Below are 16,445 nucleotides of genomic sequence, written 5' to 3'. Positions count from 1 at the left end.
GGCCCCAGCTGGAGAAGGGCATTCCTGACGGCCCAGGCATGCGGACCCCTGGGGGGCCATAGGCCCCGAGTTGGGAACCGCTGTTCTAAAAGGTCGGGCACCATTGTCCACAGCAGCTCTGTGGATTGGGCTGCCAATCCAAGTGGAGCATAATAAACTTACTGGCAGGGGTTGTGGATTCCCGCATGCCCACACCTCACTCACTGGACTTCCGGAAACTGGCACATGGGCAATACTGATGCCAGAACACATACCTGCAGCTATTACAGGGCCAAAAGCCATTTCACTTTGACACAGCACGTTCCAATGGCCTTCCACGAGGAATGTTTCCTCACAAGAGTAATGTTTGTCCATCTCTGCTAACACAGCAGGTCCCTTGCTTGTGTGGTATTTCAGAAGAAGCCCCATTCACAGCACTTGCTAATGCAGTGACCAAGCCAGCCCTTCAAAGGCAAACCACAGGCCAACCAGCCCTATTCTGCCTCCAGACCTACTCCAACCTCATTCCCCTCCACCCTGTGCAGGTATAATGCCAGATCAGCATCACTTTCTGCAGTCTGCATGGGAGAAGAGGATGGGGGGACTGGGCAATGGGCCTATGCACATGGACGTCATATAGGGGTCGCAGTTGCGACTTCTAGCCTGCCCCTTGTGACCCTGGCCACTTCCTTTGCAACCCCTGGCTCAGAGGTGAAACAATCTGTGCCTAAAACAAGAGGCTGCTGGGTCGAGGCTCCCTCTCCTTGTTTTCTGCCGATTTTTCATTACACTAATAGTGAAAGGTATTAGTGTGCTTAAGAAATGTGTTTGATTGATTGGTTAGTGCAATTAAAAATGGAGTACAATTATCTGGTTTATGACTTTCCCTTGCAGCTGAACTGCGTAAAAATGCCTTTAAATGTATGGTGTGTGCGTGGTTGTGGACAAGAGTGTGTTTATGTGCGAAAACGTGTGTGTATGTGTGAATGCGTGAGCATGTGCAAGTGAAAGTGACAGTCAAAGGTTGTGTGATGTCACTTCTGCTACCCCTGGCATGTTCCTGAAATGACCTCCATGCCTAGGAACCGACAGACAGGTGCCAGGAGCAGAGCAAGGTAGAGGGGAGAAGCAGGGGCGAGCCAAGTGATGGAGTTCACCATGGCGAGGGGAAGTTACACTGAAAATGCCCCCATTCACCAAAAATAGCTGTACATCTGTCAAAAAACAGCCACACACCAATCAGGGCAAGCGTCAGCCGAAGGTACTGGAACAAAATCATGAATGAGTGATAAAGGATTGGTATGCACAAGTAGGGAATGAAAGAATAAACGCCTTCAGGAGCAGGACCTCGAGTACTTTATTTTATATAAATAAAAGGCCAGAATAATTCACAAGAACGGTGCGCGTCGCTTGGTTTCTTCTAAAGTACAAATCCTAGTTCGAAATACAAGTTATCTGTTTGCAGCGTTATCATGCAGCTATTTTACCCAAACAAATGCTACTAGAAAACAAGGAATTTTCAATAACAGGGTTCAAAAACACCTATTGAAAATTATAAGAAGGTACTTGTGTGACAGACAATACAACAGCACATGTCAAAAGTGGGCCACAGAAAGTACATATTCGCAATCCAGGGGGTAATTCCAAGTTCTCCTATTGGTTATACAAAGAAAACATGTAAACAAAGAGAACGCCAGTATTTGATGTCATCACATGAAGAAGAGTGGAGCCAACAGAGACTTTAAAAGGATGCTGGGGTCCCTTCCAGCTTCACTCCCCCTTACCCAGGACACCATCCCAGCTGTAAAGGGAGTGCACTTCACAGGAACATTACTGCAGGCTGTGCGTTACCTCCCTGGCTTAAATATTAATACTATACCGTGGTGGAATTCACAACTACGGAACTTGCATGCAGTTGCAGGAATCAAGAAGTGTGCAGTACAAAATGTTTGCAACAAATGGGTTGTAAGGTTGAAGATTGTATTTAGAAAAGGATAATTGTTATTGCAGTCACAGGATGTTAGCGAGTCAACACCATATCCATGTGCACTGATATTGCAGAAGGACTGACAGCCCCTCGAGAAACTGTTTCCAAACTTGATCCAATTCATTCATCTTTCAAATTATACTTAGTTAATCTGACATTGAACCATAAGGTTATATCTGTAGTTGTTCTCAAAGCAATTCGTACTCAGAGGTCAGAAAGAGCAGACTGAACTGTTGATGCCAACCACCGAGGCTGACGCTTACACACATGCACAAGTGCATTCCTCCTGTGATGACATTACGGGGTGTGGTGCTACCCTTCTGATGAACAGCTATATTTTCTTTTTATTAGATTTCAAGCATTGTTCACGGATTTGTACAATTCAGGCACAAACATGGATGACTGAGCTACTTTCTGATGCCAATAAACAAGATGGACACTAAAATAGACATGACATGTGAGGCTTGTTGGCCTGTTTTCAGTTCTCTTTAACAACATCCTTCCACAGTAGAAGAGTCACGCAGCGGCTGTCACTCAGACCCTAAAATTAGACGTCCACATCACCACTGACATAGATAGCAACTTTGTCTCCTCCTGGATCGATTGGGCAACAGACTCTGCCTCGGACTCTCGATTTCTCTCATTCGCCGGCATCAGTACACAAAATGCCACAGCTCCACTCCAGCCTATTCGACCACATCTATGCTGAGCTGTATCAGTGACCAAAAGTAATACAAAAACAATAAAACTGCAAGTTTCACAAAAGTTACAGTTTAAGCTGTTTTCTTCCACTTCACTCACTCAGAGCAAAGTACCTTAAGCCTATAACCCTGTGCACCAGTTCCTGGTTGGGAATCTAAAAAACAGACTTTCGAAGCATAGACCTAATTATAACAACTAGAGCCTAGCAACACAGTGTGGACAAAATTAAATCTATGAAGGGCTCTGTAGAGCTTAACGATGGATCGATCAGTTGATTAAATAGCTGTGCACATCTACCCAAACCTTGAGTTTGTTCTCTAAATGCTCTTCTTAAGTTACCCAAGCTGGCACACTCTGTCAAGCACTATTTAACTGGATGCACAAGGCTAAGTTCTGGAAACCTTCTTAGCTATGGATAGCAAGAGGTTTGCTAGGAGAATGGATTTGTTGCCTAAAGATGCATCAACACACTTTAAAGGGATACATCTTTGAGACTGTAGCATCCTCAGGGGTGGGGAAAACACGAAGCTGGATAAAGGTAATGGGCTTAATGAGGTTTTTACCACTGCATTACCATTAAAGGGTAGCAGTGATACCACAAAGCAAGTCAATCTGGCGGATCATTGCCTGTCCCAGTCACACATGAAAGACCAGTGCCACCACTGAATCGTGAAATCATAATCGTCGTGGAGTATTGCTGGTGGAATTTTAATGGATTAGTTATAACATCTGCTTTTTCCAGTGGCTCTGAACTTGCAACAGACCGAGGACGATTAAAGCAAGTCAAGGTGCATGCAACTGCACCAAAAATAATGTGCCACACCATCGATATTCTGGAATTCTAACCCATGGGGTGGTTAAGTAACTGAGTTGTTACAAACACAAAATCTAAAACATTTTCTGGCTTATAGAAAATGTATACAACACCTCCAAGCCCACACAAACACTTCAGATATGTCTTCCTCTGATTAAGACTATCTGAACAATGTGTCAGAGGGCGCACTTTAAAAAAAAGAAGAATTTAGTTTATGTATTCATTATAACATTCCACGCTGGAATTTTTCTTTTATTATTTCTAACCACAAACGCAATTTCCTACTCTAACTGTAAGTGGCCTTGGGATAGGCAAGTGCCTTGTGAGGTCTATTGGCCTCTGTCCTACTTCTTGCATGTCTGGGTCTTCTTGGGTAACAACACAGCCTGGATGTTGGGTAGAACACCTCCCTGGGCAATAGTCACCCCACCCAGCAGCTTGTTGAGTTCTTCATCATTACGGATGGCGAGCTGCAGGTGTCGAGGGATAATGCGGGTCTTCTTGTTGTCGCGGGCAGCATTCCCCGCCAGTTCCAGGATTTCAGCGGAGAGATACTCCAACACAGCTGCCAGATACACAGGGGCTCCGGCCCCAACACGCTCGGCATAGTTCCCCTTTCTCAGAAGCCTATGAACGCGCCCTACTGGAAACTGGAGTCCAGCCCGCGAGGACCGAGACTTGGCCTTAGCTCGAGCTTTTCCCCCAGATTTCCCACGACCAGACATGGTAAAAGATGGATTGCTCCTCACGTCAACTTTAACTCCTTATAGCCTGGAGAGAAAAAAACACAAGATAAAGAAAGTCACTCACTGCTTGTAAAACATACAAATAACAGTTTGGCAAAGTTGATACTACTGTCAGTTTCACGTGTTGTCCACAAACAACCTCTTACCACCTTTCAAACTTGAAAATACCATAGTCATTTTGGGATCCTGCTCACTACCACACTGTAGCATATTTTGGGAAACATCTAGGTGGTGCTAGTGATAACAGAGGCTTAACTGCACAGATAGATCAGCATTTACTAGTTCGGGGGCATTAAAAGCAGGATATTTAACAGCACATAAGTAGAGTCACATCTGTCCAGTCTCTTTACTTAGCTTAAAGCTTTCTCTTGACAGAAAGATCTAATCTTTTTTAACATGTATTATATTTATTTTCTATACAATTTTCACTGTGCAGAATGTCCACAAAATCACTATTCTCTGAGGATGTTTTTTAATGCAGCTCTTTGCCATCCTGTTCCTGTCTCCTGGTCCAACATATAAACCTGTAGCTCTAGGAGAAAACTTCTAATGAACAGTGTTCATAGCTTGGACCAGCGCTTAAAATGGAAATCTAAAAGTGCAGGTACTCACTGTTCAGGGCCCCTGTTTGTTCCTGAGAAGTTCTGGCACTCTCCTACTAAATATATTGCAACAGTGCTAAAAAGTGCAGATGCTCACTCTTCAGAGTACCTGTGTGCTCCTGAGAAGTGCCAGCACTCTATTAAATGTATTGCAACAGTTGTAAAAAGTGCAGATACTCACTCTTCAGAGTACCTGTGTGCTCCTGAGAAGTGCCAGCACTCTATTAAATGTATTGCAACGGTGCTTAAAAGTGCGGCTACTCTTCCTTTCAAATTAAGGAAGTGCAGGTACTGAGTACCGGACAGTACCTGCCCATTTAAAGTACTGCCTTAAAATAAATATAATAACTTTAAAAAAACGAGTATGTAGGACCAATCTAAAGTCCAAACACCAGAAAACGCTTCACTTTAGAAAGGTCCTTTCATTAAGTACAATTACGGCGATACTCTGGAGAGGGTAGGTTATTGAATTTTTGAAGGACAACAGAGTTCAAATTTTCCTTTCCAAACATTGTGTGATCTTGGGTAACTCATTGAATGTTGCTGTACCATAGTCCCCTTACACGCTTATATGGAATCGGGGGAAATGGGCTACCCATTAGTATTTTAAGCACGATATAAAACGCAGTGAACTTCCATAGCTGCAGTAGGAAAAATATTAAAAGCTGTTTTACCCTATATAGCCAGTGGCACTCAAGAAGAATATTTTGACCATAAAACTCGGTATGGCCTCTTGGCAGACTGTATATTTCCTCTCAAACAACATATGTTGCAGTCAATAGGGTGGATTACCAAAAATGTGTGCAGTCTGAAAGAAACAGGATATTTTCTCATAATTAACAAGTGATCCCTAAAATGCGAATCCCCACCAAAGTAAACTGCCCAATTTGAATGTAATGTTAAAAACGCACACTGCACCGTATAATAAGTAATAAACCAGCGCTTAGAATCACATTGCGGTGTTAGTCAATGTAATCACACAAAAACTGAAATATATGGAGCGATAAATACAGTTGTCTCGTAAATCCCCAGTGTAAAAATACGAAAACCTGTGAGAAAAGGAATATTTCCGGTAAATTAAGGACACATTTTTACTTAAAATACCTACAGAAAGAGGGGCGGTTATTTTAGCACACACCATATTTTCTAACTAACTCTAACAAAAAACTCTCGAACAAATACTAAAATGACAAGTCTTCAGCGAGATGCATGAATGAGTGCTGGGAGAACGATAGGTGTCAGTGGAAAGAAGAATAAAGAGCATGAAATGGCATCTTTACCCCGGAGTCTGCGAGTGACCCGCCTGCGGTGCGTCGGGCGCTCTGGGCGGGCTCTGGGCGGCTCTGGGCGGCTCCGGGCGGCGGCAGCTGCAGCCCCTCTCTCGGCTGTCCTCAGCTGGCCCGTCTGCCTCCTGCTCAGCCACAGCCGCAGTCAGACTCACCCGAGGCTTTGTGACGCACCGCTATAAATACCCGGCTGCACCTGACCCTGATTGGTCGATAAGCCTGCACCTCCGCTGTCTGGTTGGACGACACCCTGATCCTTTATTTGCATACGTGCCTCTCCCTTATGACGGCATGGGGTTTTGCTGATGGGACCGCTGGGGACAGGGTGGTTGAGGTCAGCAGGGATGACTGGTTGGGGAGGTGAGTGAGGTCAGGTAGAGGATGTCATGGATCCTTTGTTGACGACCTCTAGCTTCTGGTAGCCTTTGTGATAACACTCTGAGGTGTCTGGAGTGGAGTATGGGCCAGGGGAGACAAGGGAGACATTAGCAGAACCAGTGATGTCAGCCACCCTCCACTTGCAGCTCAAGAACCCAGTGGAGGAGAACCATGAGGTTTAAGGTAGTTGGGTGGTAGGGTGGCATGAGGTTTTTCTCTAGGAGGTGGAAAAGTGAGGTAATGCGGATAAGATGCCTTCTACACCTGATGTAACATCAAAATGGGGCATACAGGCCTTTTTGGGGGGGGAACGGAGGGGGGTAAAAATAACACAAACCTGATTCATAAAAAAAGTACATAGCAGACCTGACAACTTTTGAAACTTTTCTACTTTGTGAGGAGGGGTCAGAGCTGATAGCGCGTCCAGTCCTTATAAATTACTAACGCTTGGACACGCCGGAGGTAGGTGAACCTTTTGACCGGGTAGAGTTCTCCTCATCCAAACTATTGTCGGATCCCTCAAATCAATAATCAATAATCATTTATAATGAATACCCAATACTCAATTAGTAATCGAACAACAAATTAGGAATCAATAGTGATCGGTAATTTGACACACCATGACCTTTCAGTCATGAATAACCACACCTGTTTATTAAAAGTTAATGAGTTTATTTCCTTATATTAACAAAGCTAACACAATATAAGTAAGTCTTAAAATTAAATGATACACATATACGAACATTACTAGCTGTCCATAACGATTGAAGAAACGCAATCTACGCAAAATTTGGATTATAATGCACTCAGTTATAGCAATGCAAATCACTAATAAGAGTATCTGAATTTGACTAATTGCATACATCGGTCAGCATAACAAGATTTCAATTCAGCACGGTGCATCAAATGAATACCTCAACTAACCTCTGATTAGCATTGGCATGTGGGGCTTTAATGCGAAAATGAATTTAATCAACATAAATTTAGAAAACTTCTAGCTTAGGCTCTGTCAAAATAAGCAGTTGGTACCTAAGAAGGAAAATACAATGCATAATACATTTATCCTTTCATAATTACCAAATACAATCAGCATTCAAGGTAAGTCTTCGTCCTTCAGGTACCGGTTCGATCAGCATGGGCAGACTTCAAGGGGCAAAGTTTAAGTCAAGTTTTCCTTGAAGCAGCAAGGAATACAGGGGCAAAAGTTATCGTATGGGCAAGATGGGGTAAAGTTAAAGTTAAAGTCTCTAGGGTGAGAATTCTTTAAAGTCTCTCTCTCTGGGATAGAGAAAAAGCATCAGAGTGTCATCAAAATGGCTTCTCGAATCTGGCTTCAAAATGGCATCAAAGAAAATAATGGCTGGCTTCTCTTTGTCCATTATGTTTAAGTAAGAAACGTTCCAAATTCTTCAGGGTCTTCCATTGGAGGGTCCATGGGGTGGTTTCTCTTTAACCAATGAATAGTGTCCTTCTCTTAATGTTCACCTACGCATAAGGTGTCCTTGGAGTTTTGGAACACAAGTAGCAACAAAGTTGCCAATTAATTCGGCATCAGTGTCTTTATTGTCTGCACCTGCAGAAACTGACCTTGCTTCAAAGGGGATGAAACTTGCCTAGCACGCAACTTTTGAGCTAAGTGTATTAGTCATTCTACTGGAAAAATACAGCTTTAAAGGTTTAAAACACGTCTTTGTTATACAAGTGAAAACTACGCAGTTAAAATTGAGACCGGGCAACTAGGCCAAAGCCTCTGCTAAATTTAAGCTAAGCATATAACAGTTTCAACGAGAAAATCATAAAATACATCTGCAATCATGACGGATTACTACATTGTCGATTTTTCATGACTAATTAAGCTTGTTTATAATAATGGCGAACTACTTCGTGGACACATTTTCCTACATACATTATATTTCTTTGCTAAAATCACTTTGTCTTATACGATTTTTTATTTGTTACACGATATATGAATGTTTGTTAGTCTTTCTTTTTCTGCTTCATCAGAGCCTTGAAGAGGGCAGGGCTCAGTGCAGAGCACAGCCCGAGGCAGTTATAGATTCAATGCCTCCAAGCACACAACCCCCATACCGGCATCCCTCACCCCATTTTCCTCCTTGCCAACACCAAAAGCAAATCTGTTGAGGCTGCCGCCGATGACCTTGGGAGGTTTCACACTGGCTGTGCAGAACCTCAAAACAATTAGCTGGAAACCTGCTCTCTGCAGTGGTTTCCAGCTAATTGTTTGCACACCGTTTGATATCAGCTTCTCTCCAGGTGACCGTGTGAAGGCAGCCGATATTCTGTGACACACTGTGGTGCCATGTGAGTTGGCAGGTCTGATATAGGCAACAGTAGAGTCACTCCTATGCTTGTGTGCATATCTATGACTAACACAAAACATTCTAGTGGCACCCTTGGAAAGCAGTCAGTTGCAGTTTTTTTGTAGGTGTTTTGGGAAAGTCTTGTAATTTCTTTTACATTGGTATTTCCTCCATGCGGAATTGTATATCAGGCACAGTTCCATATTGGAGGAAGCCAGAGCCTCAAAAAATTGCACATTTTAAAACTTTTTTCCCTCGGGTAAAATATTTTTTCTTGTGGAGAAACCAGGTCTATTTGTAAAAGAAAAATACAACACTGGATAGCTCACAAAGTCTATCATGCATTTAATGCAAAATAGCTAATTAGCAAGCAAAAAAAACACAAGCAACTGCTGCTTCAACGCAGCAGAGCTTCAGCGCTTAATCAGATAGAGCCTATAGCTCTAAAATCCATGCATTAGGTTATATTTATATAATTTTTCTCGGTATAAGTGAATGGAAGTGAAAACACGTCACCTAGAATGTTAATGAGACTGATATTTGAATGAACAGGTGCCAAGATCTGAGAAAGAATGTGAGAAGACTTTGACAAACTTACCTGGAAAGCACAGACAGGAGCTGTCGCCACTATTTTCTAAAATTCTCACTTTGATGTACCAATCCTCCGAATGAGGCTGCACTTTCTACACAGTGCAGTTGTAGAACAAAAAATAAAATAGCACCACCTCAGCATTGGTACTAGGGTTTTAGTAGTCTTTGGGCTGGTATAAAAATGACATAACCACTTAGTAATAAAATGTAAAGACACACGTTAAGGCATATGTGAGCTCTGGCGGATTCACAATACATCATGAACACAAAATGGTAACTAGGCTCAAAAGAAGGGGGAAGAAAAGTTAAGAACCACTACTGAAGTCTACTTTGAATATGCAAAAAGAATTGGGGTAGACACCTCGCCACTTATTTGTGGCATGCTTTATCATTGGCGCCTATCCATACCATGATAGGGTGATACCGCCAGGGCGGACTTAACCAGAGTTGGGAATTCTTAGATAAGGTATCTTAGAGGATAAAGCAGGGATCCAGAATAAAAGAATAAAATCAGTTAACAAATACCTCTTGGTTATCCCAATGTCCTATTTATTAACTGTATCAGTGGTATGACTAAAAACAAGTCGAGGTTTTCCGGGATATTAATATTCCCAAACCTATATCATGCCAACATGTTTCGGCCCTCACACAGAGCCCATCAGGGTCTGGGGCCTTCGTCAGGGCTTGTCAGACTATCCCTGCCTGTCTATGTATGCAGTCCAGGCAAGAACGTGAGGCCAAATACTCTCACCTTAAATAGACAAAACTTCGTATTTGGCAGTACCCTATTGTCAGGTGGTTCGGACAACATGCATTCAGGTCGGGGGTGGTGCCCTGTAGTCAAACATTCATCAAGGTAATGGTCACTGCCTTCAAACCTATCAGCATCCCGCTGCAGAACTCCGACGAACAAGTATTCACAATACATACATCGGTCTTAAAGGGAACAGGTATAAGTAAATCTACTTTCCCAGGCCCTTCTCTTTTGCCGAGAGATAAAACTTCTACAACAATTCAATTGCATATAGGCTTATTATTTCGGTCTTACTTTCTTCATTATCACTATTTTCATCATGATCAAATGTATTAAGCGGATAAGCAGAGACAAGCCTTTAATAATTCAAGAGGGATGGATGATGCACATTATTAGTTTAATTAAAACATATACGGTAACCACAAAACAAATCTTTGCAGTCACAATATCTAAATGGTTCATCTCCCAGTTACTGAATATCCCTGACAACCAAGACCAGGTGCCATTCAGGCTGAAATCAAATCCATTTTGAATTTCATGTAATTTCTTAACACTATTCTTAATGTGGTTTATTTGTTCTATTAAATTACATGAGGTTTTGGGGAGGGGAGTACAGCACACAGAACCTATTATCACATTTGGCTGCCAGGAGGTAATCTCAAGCAATTCTGTTTTGGTGAAGCATGGCTTTCTGGGATTTTAACTGATCAGTAATCAACCGCAGTGAAATGGAGGTTGTTTGGATAGCTTTTTTAGTATTTTGGCGTTGCTGTTAGTCTCTCAAATAGTCTACCCAATAATGTACATGAAAAATGGAACGAAAAAGAATCTATTTGTTTCGATAATTTCACGGTGGCTCTGCCGTCTTTGGAGAGAGCGAATGGCAGAATGTCTAATACCAGGAACAACATACCCAAAGTATCAGATCCCAGTCCACTCTTGAGGCAGCTAGGGATACGCTTTAGTTCCATTGATGAACTGAGCCTACCTTTCTAGATGCTGATGTTTGTGAAGCACCTTACCAGTGGGGAGTTGGTACTCACAAAGAGGTGATTCAAAACATATGGGCCCTCATTACAACACTAGTGGTCGGTGATAAAGTGGCGGTAATACCACCAACAGGCTGGCAGTAATTACCACCAAATTATGACCATGGCGGTGAGAACTCAGATAGCCAGCCACTTTACCACACCGACTGCCAGGGCAGAAACAACAGCCACCATGGCGGTAGCCGCCTACAGCCAGGCGGAAGCCAATGTCCCACTCACCGTATTAAGACCCTGCAATCCGCCAACTTTTCTGGGGCGGTACCAACGACATCAAAACCCTGGCGGAAACATTGCACAGAAGTGAAAGGACTCACCATTGGAGACACAGGAACAACCAAGCCGCCATGGAGCCCGAGCTGCATGTCTTCCCAATGATTTTCTATGTGCTGCTCCACCACGAACACCAACGACGGTGAAGACGACGACCTACAGCCGCCTACCACACAAGGGAGGGGGGAGGAAAAAGAGTGACACACACACGGAACACACACGCCCCCACCCCCAACACCATACACACAATCAGCTGCAGTAATAAAACATATATACCCCGTACCTTGGATGAATAATGCAAGGACAACAGGAATTTACTAAAGTGAGTGTAATAAGATCAACACAGTATAAATAAGAAATATGCAATGTAACTGGTATATACAAATGTACAGTTCAAGGGACACTGCCCAGTCCTCAGTGTGCGTGGGCCGCATCGCCACAGGCCAAAGTCCAAGGCCCCACTTGTCACCTGCACCAACACAGAGTGAACACTGCAGGGGCATCAGTTGGAAAATAGGCAGGCACCTCAGTGGGATGGGGAACAGGGGGGGCACTTCAGCCGGCAGATGGAACAAGACCACTGGTTCTGGAGGGGGCAACATGCCCTGTGCTTGGTCCTGGGGAGTGCAAGGTCACTGTCTCTCAAGTGGGAGACTTGCCCACATGCTCTGGAGGGGGCAACATGTCCTGTGCTTGGTCCTGGGGAGTGCAAGGCCACAGTCTCTCAAGTGGGTGACTTGCCCGCATGCTCTGGAGGGGGCAACATGCCTTGTGCTCTGTCCTAGAGAGTGCAAGGCCACAGTCTCTCAAGTGGGTGACTTGCCCACATGCTCTGGAGGGGGCAACATGTCCTGTGCTCTTGATCCTGGGGAGGCTGGGGTTGGTGGGTGTCTTACCCACTGGTTCTGGAGGGGGTATCGTGCCCTGTGCTCTTGATCCTGGGGAGGATGGTGTTGATGGGTGTCTTACCCACTGGTTCTGGAGGGGGCATCGTGCCCTCTGCTCTTGATCCTGGGGAGGCTGGGGTTGGTGGGTGTTTTACCCACTGGTTCTGGAGTGGGCATTGTGCCCCGTGCTCTTGATCCTGGGGAGTGCAAGGTCACGGTCTCTCAAGTGGGTGTCATACCCACTGGATTTGCAGGGGGCAGGCCGCACAGCAGCCCATGGACGCAGGATTACATACCGTCCACCGGCAGTGACGGCTGCCAACTGGTGGTGGTGGTGCTGCTGCTGCTAGTGGGGGGAGGCTCCAGCCCATCCCCTGCAACCTCGGACGGCTGCCCACTGGTGGTGGTGGTGCTGCTGCTGCTAGTGGGGGGAGGCTCCAGCCCATCCCCTGCAGCCTCGGACGGCTGCCCACTGGTGGTGGTGGTGCTGTTGCTGCTGGTGGGGGGTGTCTCCAGCCCATCCCCTGCAGCCTCGGTCAGCTTCACAACCATGGTTGGTGGTGGTGGCTCCGTCTGAGTCCCTGCGCCAGGCCTCTTGTCCTTCCTGCCTGCTGGTGCTGGCTCCTTGCCCTTCCTGGCAGCAGCTGGGGCTGGCTCCTTGCCCTTCCTGGCAGCAGCTGGGGCAGGCTCCTTGCTCTTCCGGGCAGCAGCTGGGGCTGGCTCCTTGCTCTTCCTGGCAGCAGCTGGGGCTGGCTCCTTGCCCTTCCTGGCAGCAGCTGGGGCTGGCTCCCTGCTCTTCCGGGCAGCAGCTGGGGCTGGCTCCTTGCTCTTCCAGGCAGCAGCTGGGGCTGGCTCCTTGCCCTTCCTGGCAGCAGCTGGAGCTGGCTCCTTGCTCTTCCTGGCAGCAGCTGGGGCAGGCACCCTTTCCTTGAGGCTGCCTGGTGCAGCCTCCTTGACCCTCTGCACAAGTGCCCTGGATCCTTTTCTACCACGAGTGGGTGTGGAGACTACTGGGCCTGTGGACTGGGTGGCTGAGGTGCTTGCCTGGGTTTTTGCCACCCTGGCCAGACGTGAAGGGTGGAAGGGGTAGAGAAGAGGTCAGTGGTGGAGAGGAAAAGCTTCTTAGGGACATTGGGGCGGGAAGAGGGAGAAGGTTTGGGAGTGGAGGAAAAGGGAGTGGTTGTAGGAAGTGTCTGTCTGCTGAGTTTGGGTGCAGGTGCAAGGGCTGGATGCTGTTGTGAGGTGGATGGCTGTTGGGTGTCTGAGTGCTTGTGTTTGTGTACTTTGGCGGACAGACACAGTGGGAGAGGACACAAGGGACGTCTGCATGGCTGTGGTGATGCTGGTAGTGGATGAGGATGTAGTGCATGCAGGTGTGAGTGTAGACGCAACTGGGAGAGAAGTGGAGGAGGGAGGAGGAGGGGGAGACAGTGGAAATCGTGGATGTTGGTGTCGTAGTTTGGACTCTTGCTCTGAGCAAGACTGCTGGTTTAAGGATGACAGTACTTTTGTTTGTAGGCGACTACGCCTTTCCTACAACAAGTCGCAACTGTTGTCCCAACCTTACCGGCTCACTAGCAGCACCTCACCAGAAACACAATAGTAAAAGGTGATTTATGGCAGCCGTTACGCATGGACTCGAGAATAAGACATCTCAGGGAGTGTCCTGGTTAAACGGAGATTACCCCTTTCTCACAGATATATCATGTCTCACACAAACACAGGCAATGACAAAGATGCAGTAGAGTTTCAATAGTTTTTATTTAACATAACTGCAATTTGCGATAAGTTGCATGGGCTGCAATGATTAGGATAATGAATAATGCAAGAAACAGAAATGTGAAGACGAGAGTCATTATTACAAAGACCCCCACCATCTTGCAATACATAGAAAAGATATATGAGATGTAATATGCCCTAATACCCTAATGTGAAAGGCCTAACCTCCTACCTAAAGGAGAGCTGGGTTTGCTAAACCTAATCTGCCAATGCCATGTCCATGAGAGGAGCCCCCAACCCTCGTTACCTTGGAATGAGGTCTCTATCTCAGACTCCGCAGGGACACAAAGACTGGGTCAGCGTCGAGACGACTGCAGCATCGGTATCAGCGATGGTGGCGATGCCCTCTGGTCGGAATCCCTCTGATTATCTGTCTAAAGTGTGATGTATTTATACAGATCTACAAGGACCCCTGATGTAGGTGTGTTCATAAACAATCGATAACAGACATGCTTGGGACGGCAATTAATATAAACAATCCCTCGAAAGTATAGAGAGGGAAAACCCCTAAGTGTGAACACCTACTGTTTGTCTTTGGTGCTTGATCTTGACGCCTTGGCGCGGTGTCACTGATAATGTTACCCATAACAAGTGGCATAACTATAAACAAGGCAGCCATCTTAGAAGAAATAAATAATTAAATGGGCTAAGACAGAGCAAGCTAAGTAGGTTAAAAGTCACTAGGTGACGGGGGCACAAGTCTGCAAGCCAGAGGCTAAGCTAACGCCTGTTATCCCATTAAAACGAACTAGGATTCACTACACCCTCCCCATTGCCGTAACAGGTATGACGAAGGTACAGGAACCCCAATGCTAAAACTTGCTCTGAACTAAAAGCTAAAAGCAAAAAAACAAGCTAAAAAAATCATTAGAATATGTTAAAAACATATTAAATCAAATCTGCTAAAACACATACAGAGATGTTAATGTCAACCACGACAAGCACAGCGTGCAAAAGCCAAAGTTAATCCAAATGCATGATTTGGAATCGGGAATGGCAAGTCAATTCATCAAATTATGTGCTGTACGCATGATCTTGAAGAATGTCATCGAAGTCACCAACCAACGACCTCAAAAATGGGATTCCCCCTTAATATTACTCAGTATTATTGAGGATACGGCGTCAAAGTTACACATTATTTTCATCCCCAAATCCAGGGCTGGAGCAGCCCCATGCTCATTTTGTATTTGTTTTAAAACTTCCGGTAAATTGGCAAGTGTTGGGGTACCACGTGTGGTAGTATATATGGCAGCGAAGACTGTACCCCATGTGGCACAGTCACCCACTGAGGGAACCATCACAAAAGGCAAGCACATAGTGATCAACCTATGTTTTTCCTGTGGTCCCGTATGGGGAAACACAGCTTCCAGCTGATTTGTTTTCTGGGCAATCCAGAACGGTATTTTTTCCCATTCCATGGGCACTTTACCCATAATAGTATGCACTGTTTGCGGATTAATCCCAGTAGCCAATTGATAACCACCAGCTACTGGCGGTGCTGGACGCGCTGGCGTTGTGTTCAATGTTCGCATTACGAACTGGACTAATCGTCTATATAATGCCACTAATTCATTATATAAAACTCGTAGATCTGCTATTGGCATATTCTGTATGTCTGGGTGAGGTGTGTATGTGGCAAACATAGGCCATGTAGGTCCATCATTGCCTAAGGGACCTAACCTCACTCTTCGTAGTACATGTGGTAGGGCGCCTTCGAACCAGTTCTGATGCTCCTAGTATGTGAGCGATATTTCATGATACTGGTATGCTTGGTACCGTAAAGGTACGTTTGCAACTTCATATGTGTGGAATGTGTTTGTTCTTTGGTCAACCTCAGGAAAGGTGACCCAACAGTAAAATGTTTCTGTTTGGTATGCTTCATTAGCTTCTATTATCAGAGTAACATCCCCTCCCTCATCTGTAAGGCCATGCGTTAATAAATGTTGTGTTAGTGCTTATCTAGCATTTTCAGGAATGTCAATGGCATCAGCCATATTTGTTTAAAAAAACGGAACACCAAAAATGGGTAGTAAAATCCTTTTATGAGTTCTTGCTCGAACAACCTACAGCTGAATAAGGTGTTACCTTTTCAGCTGAGGAGGATTCTCCCAAAGACCACGGACGTCTCCGTATAATGGTACTTAGGGTACCTGTTGTCTGTGAGAAAGTGATAGTCGGGGTATCCGTAAATTAGTGCCTAAACACCATCGTTGGTGGTGCCATGTCGTAGTTTGGACTCTTGCTCTGAGCAAGACTGCTGGTTTAAGGATGACAGTACTTTTGTTTGTAGGCGACTACGC

General features: G+C 45.1%; 1 protein-coding gene across 1 annotated transcript; it reads right to left on the bottom strand.

Annotated features, from left to right (window-relative positions):
- Positions 1-1,312: 1,312 nt before the first annotated feature.
- Positions 1,313-6,245, bottom strand: LOC138258910 (histone H2A type 2-B-like). The gene is made up of 2 exons (XM_069206233.1): positions 6,111-6,245; positions 1,313-4,253 (listed from the first exon to the last, which is right to left on the bottom strand). The coding sequence occupies exon 2, from the start codon at positions 4,205-4,207 to the stop codon at positions 3,827-3,829; it is 381 nt and encodes a 126-aa protein (XP_069062334.1). The 5' UTR covers positions 4,208-4,253; positions 6,111-6,245; the 3' UTR covers positions 1,313-3,826.
- Between the last annotated feature and the right edge of the window lie 10,200 nt (positions 6,246-16,445).

This window comes from Pleurodeles waltl, chromosome 9 (genome assembly GCF_031143425.1).
Source record: "Pleurodeles waltl isolate 20211129_DDA chromosome 9, aPleWal1.hap1.20221129, whole genome shotgun sequence".
Classification (NCBI taxonomy): Eukaryota; Metazoa; Chordata; class Amphibia; order Caudata; family Salamandridae; genus Pleurodeles; species Pleurodeles waltl.
This window is presented reverse-complemented; position numbering and strand designations above follow the sequence as displayed.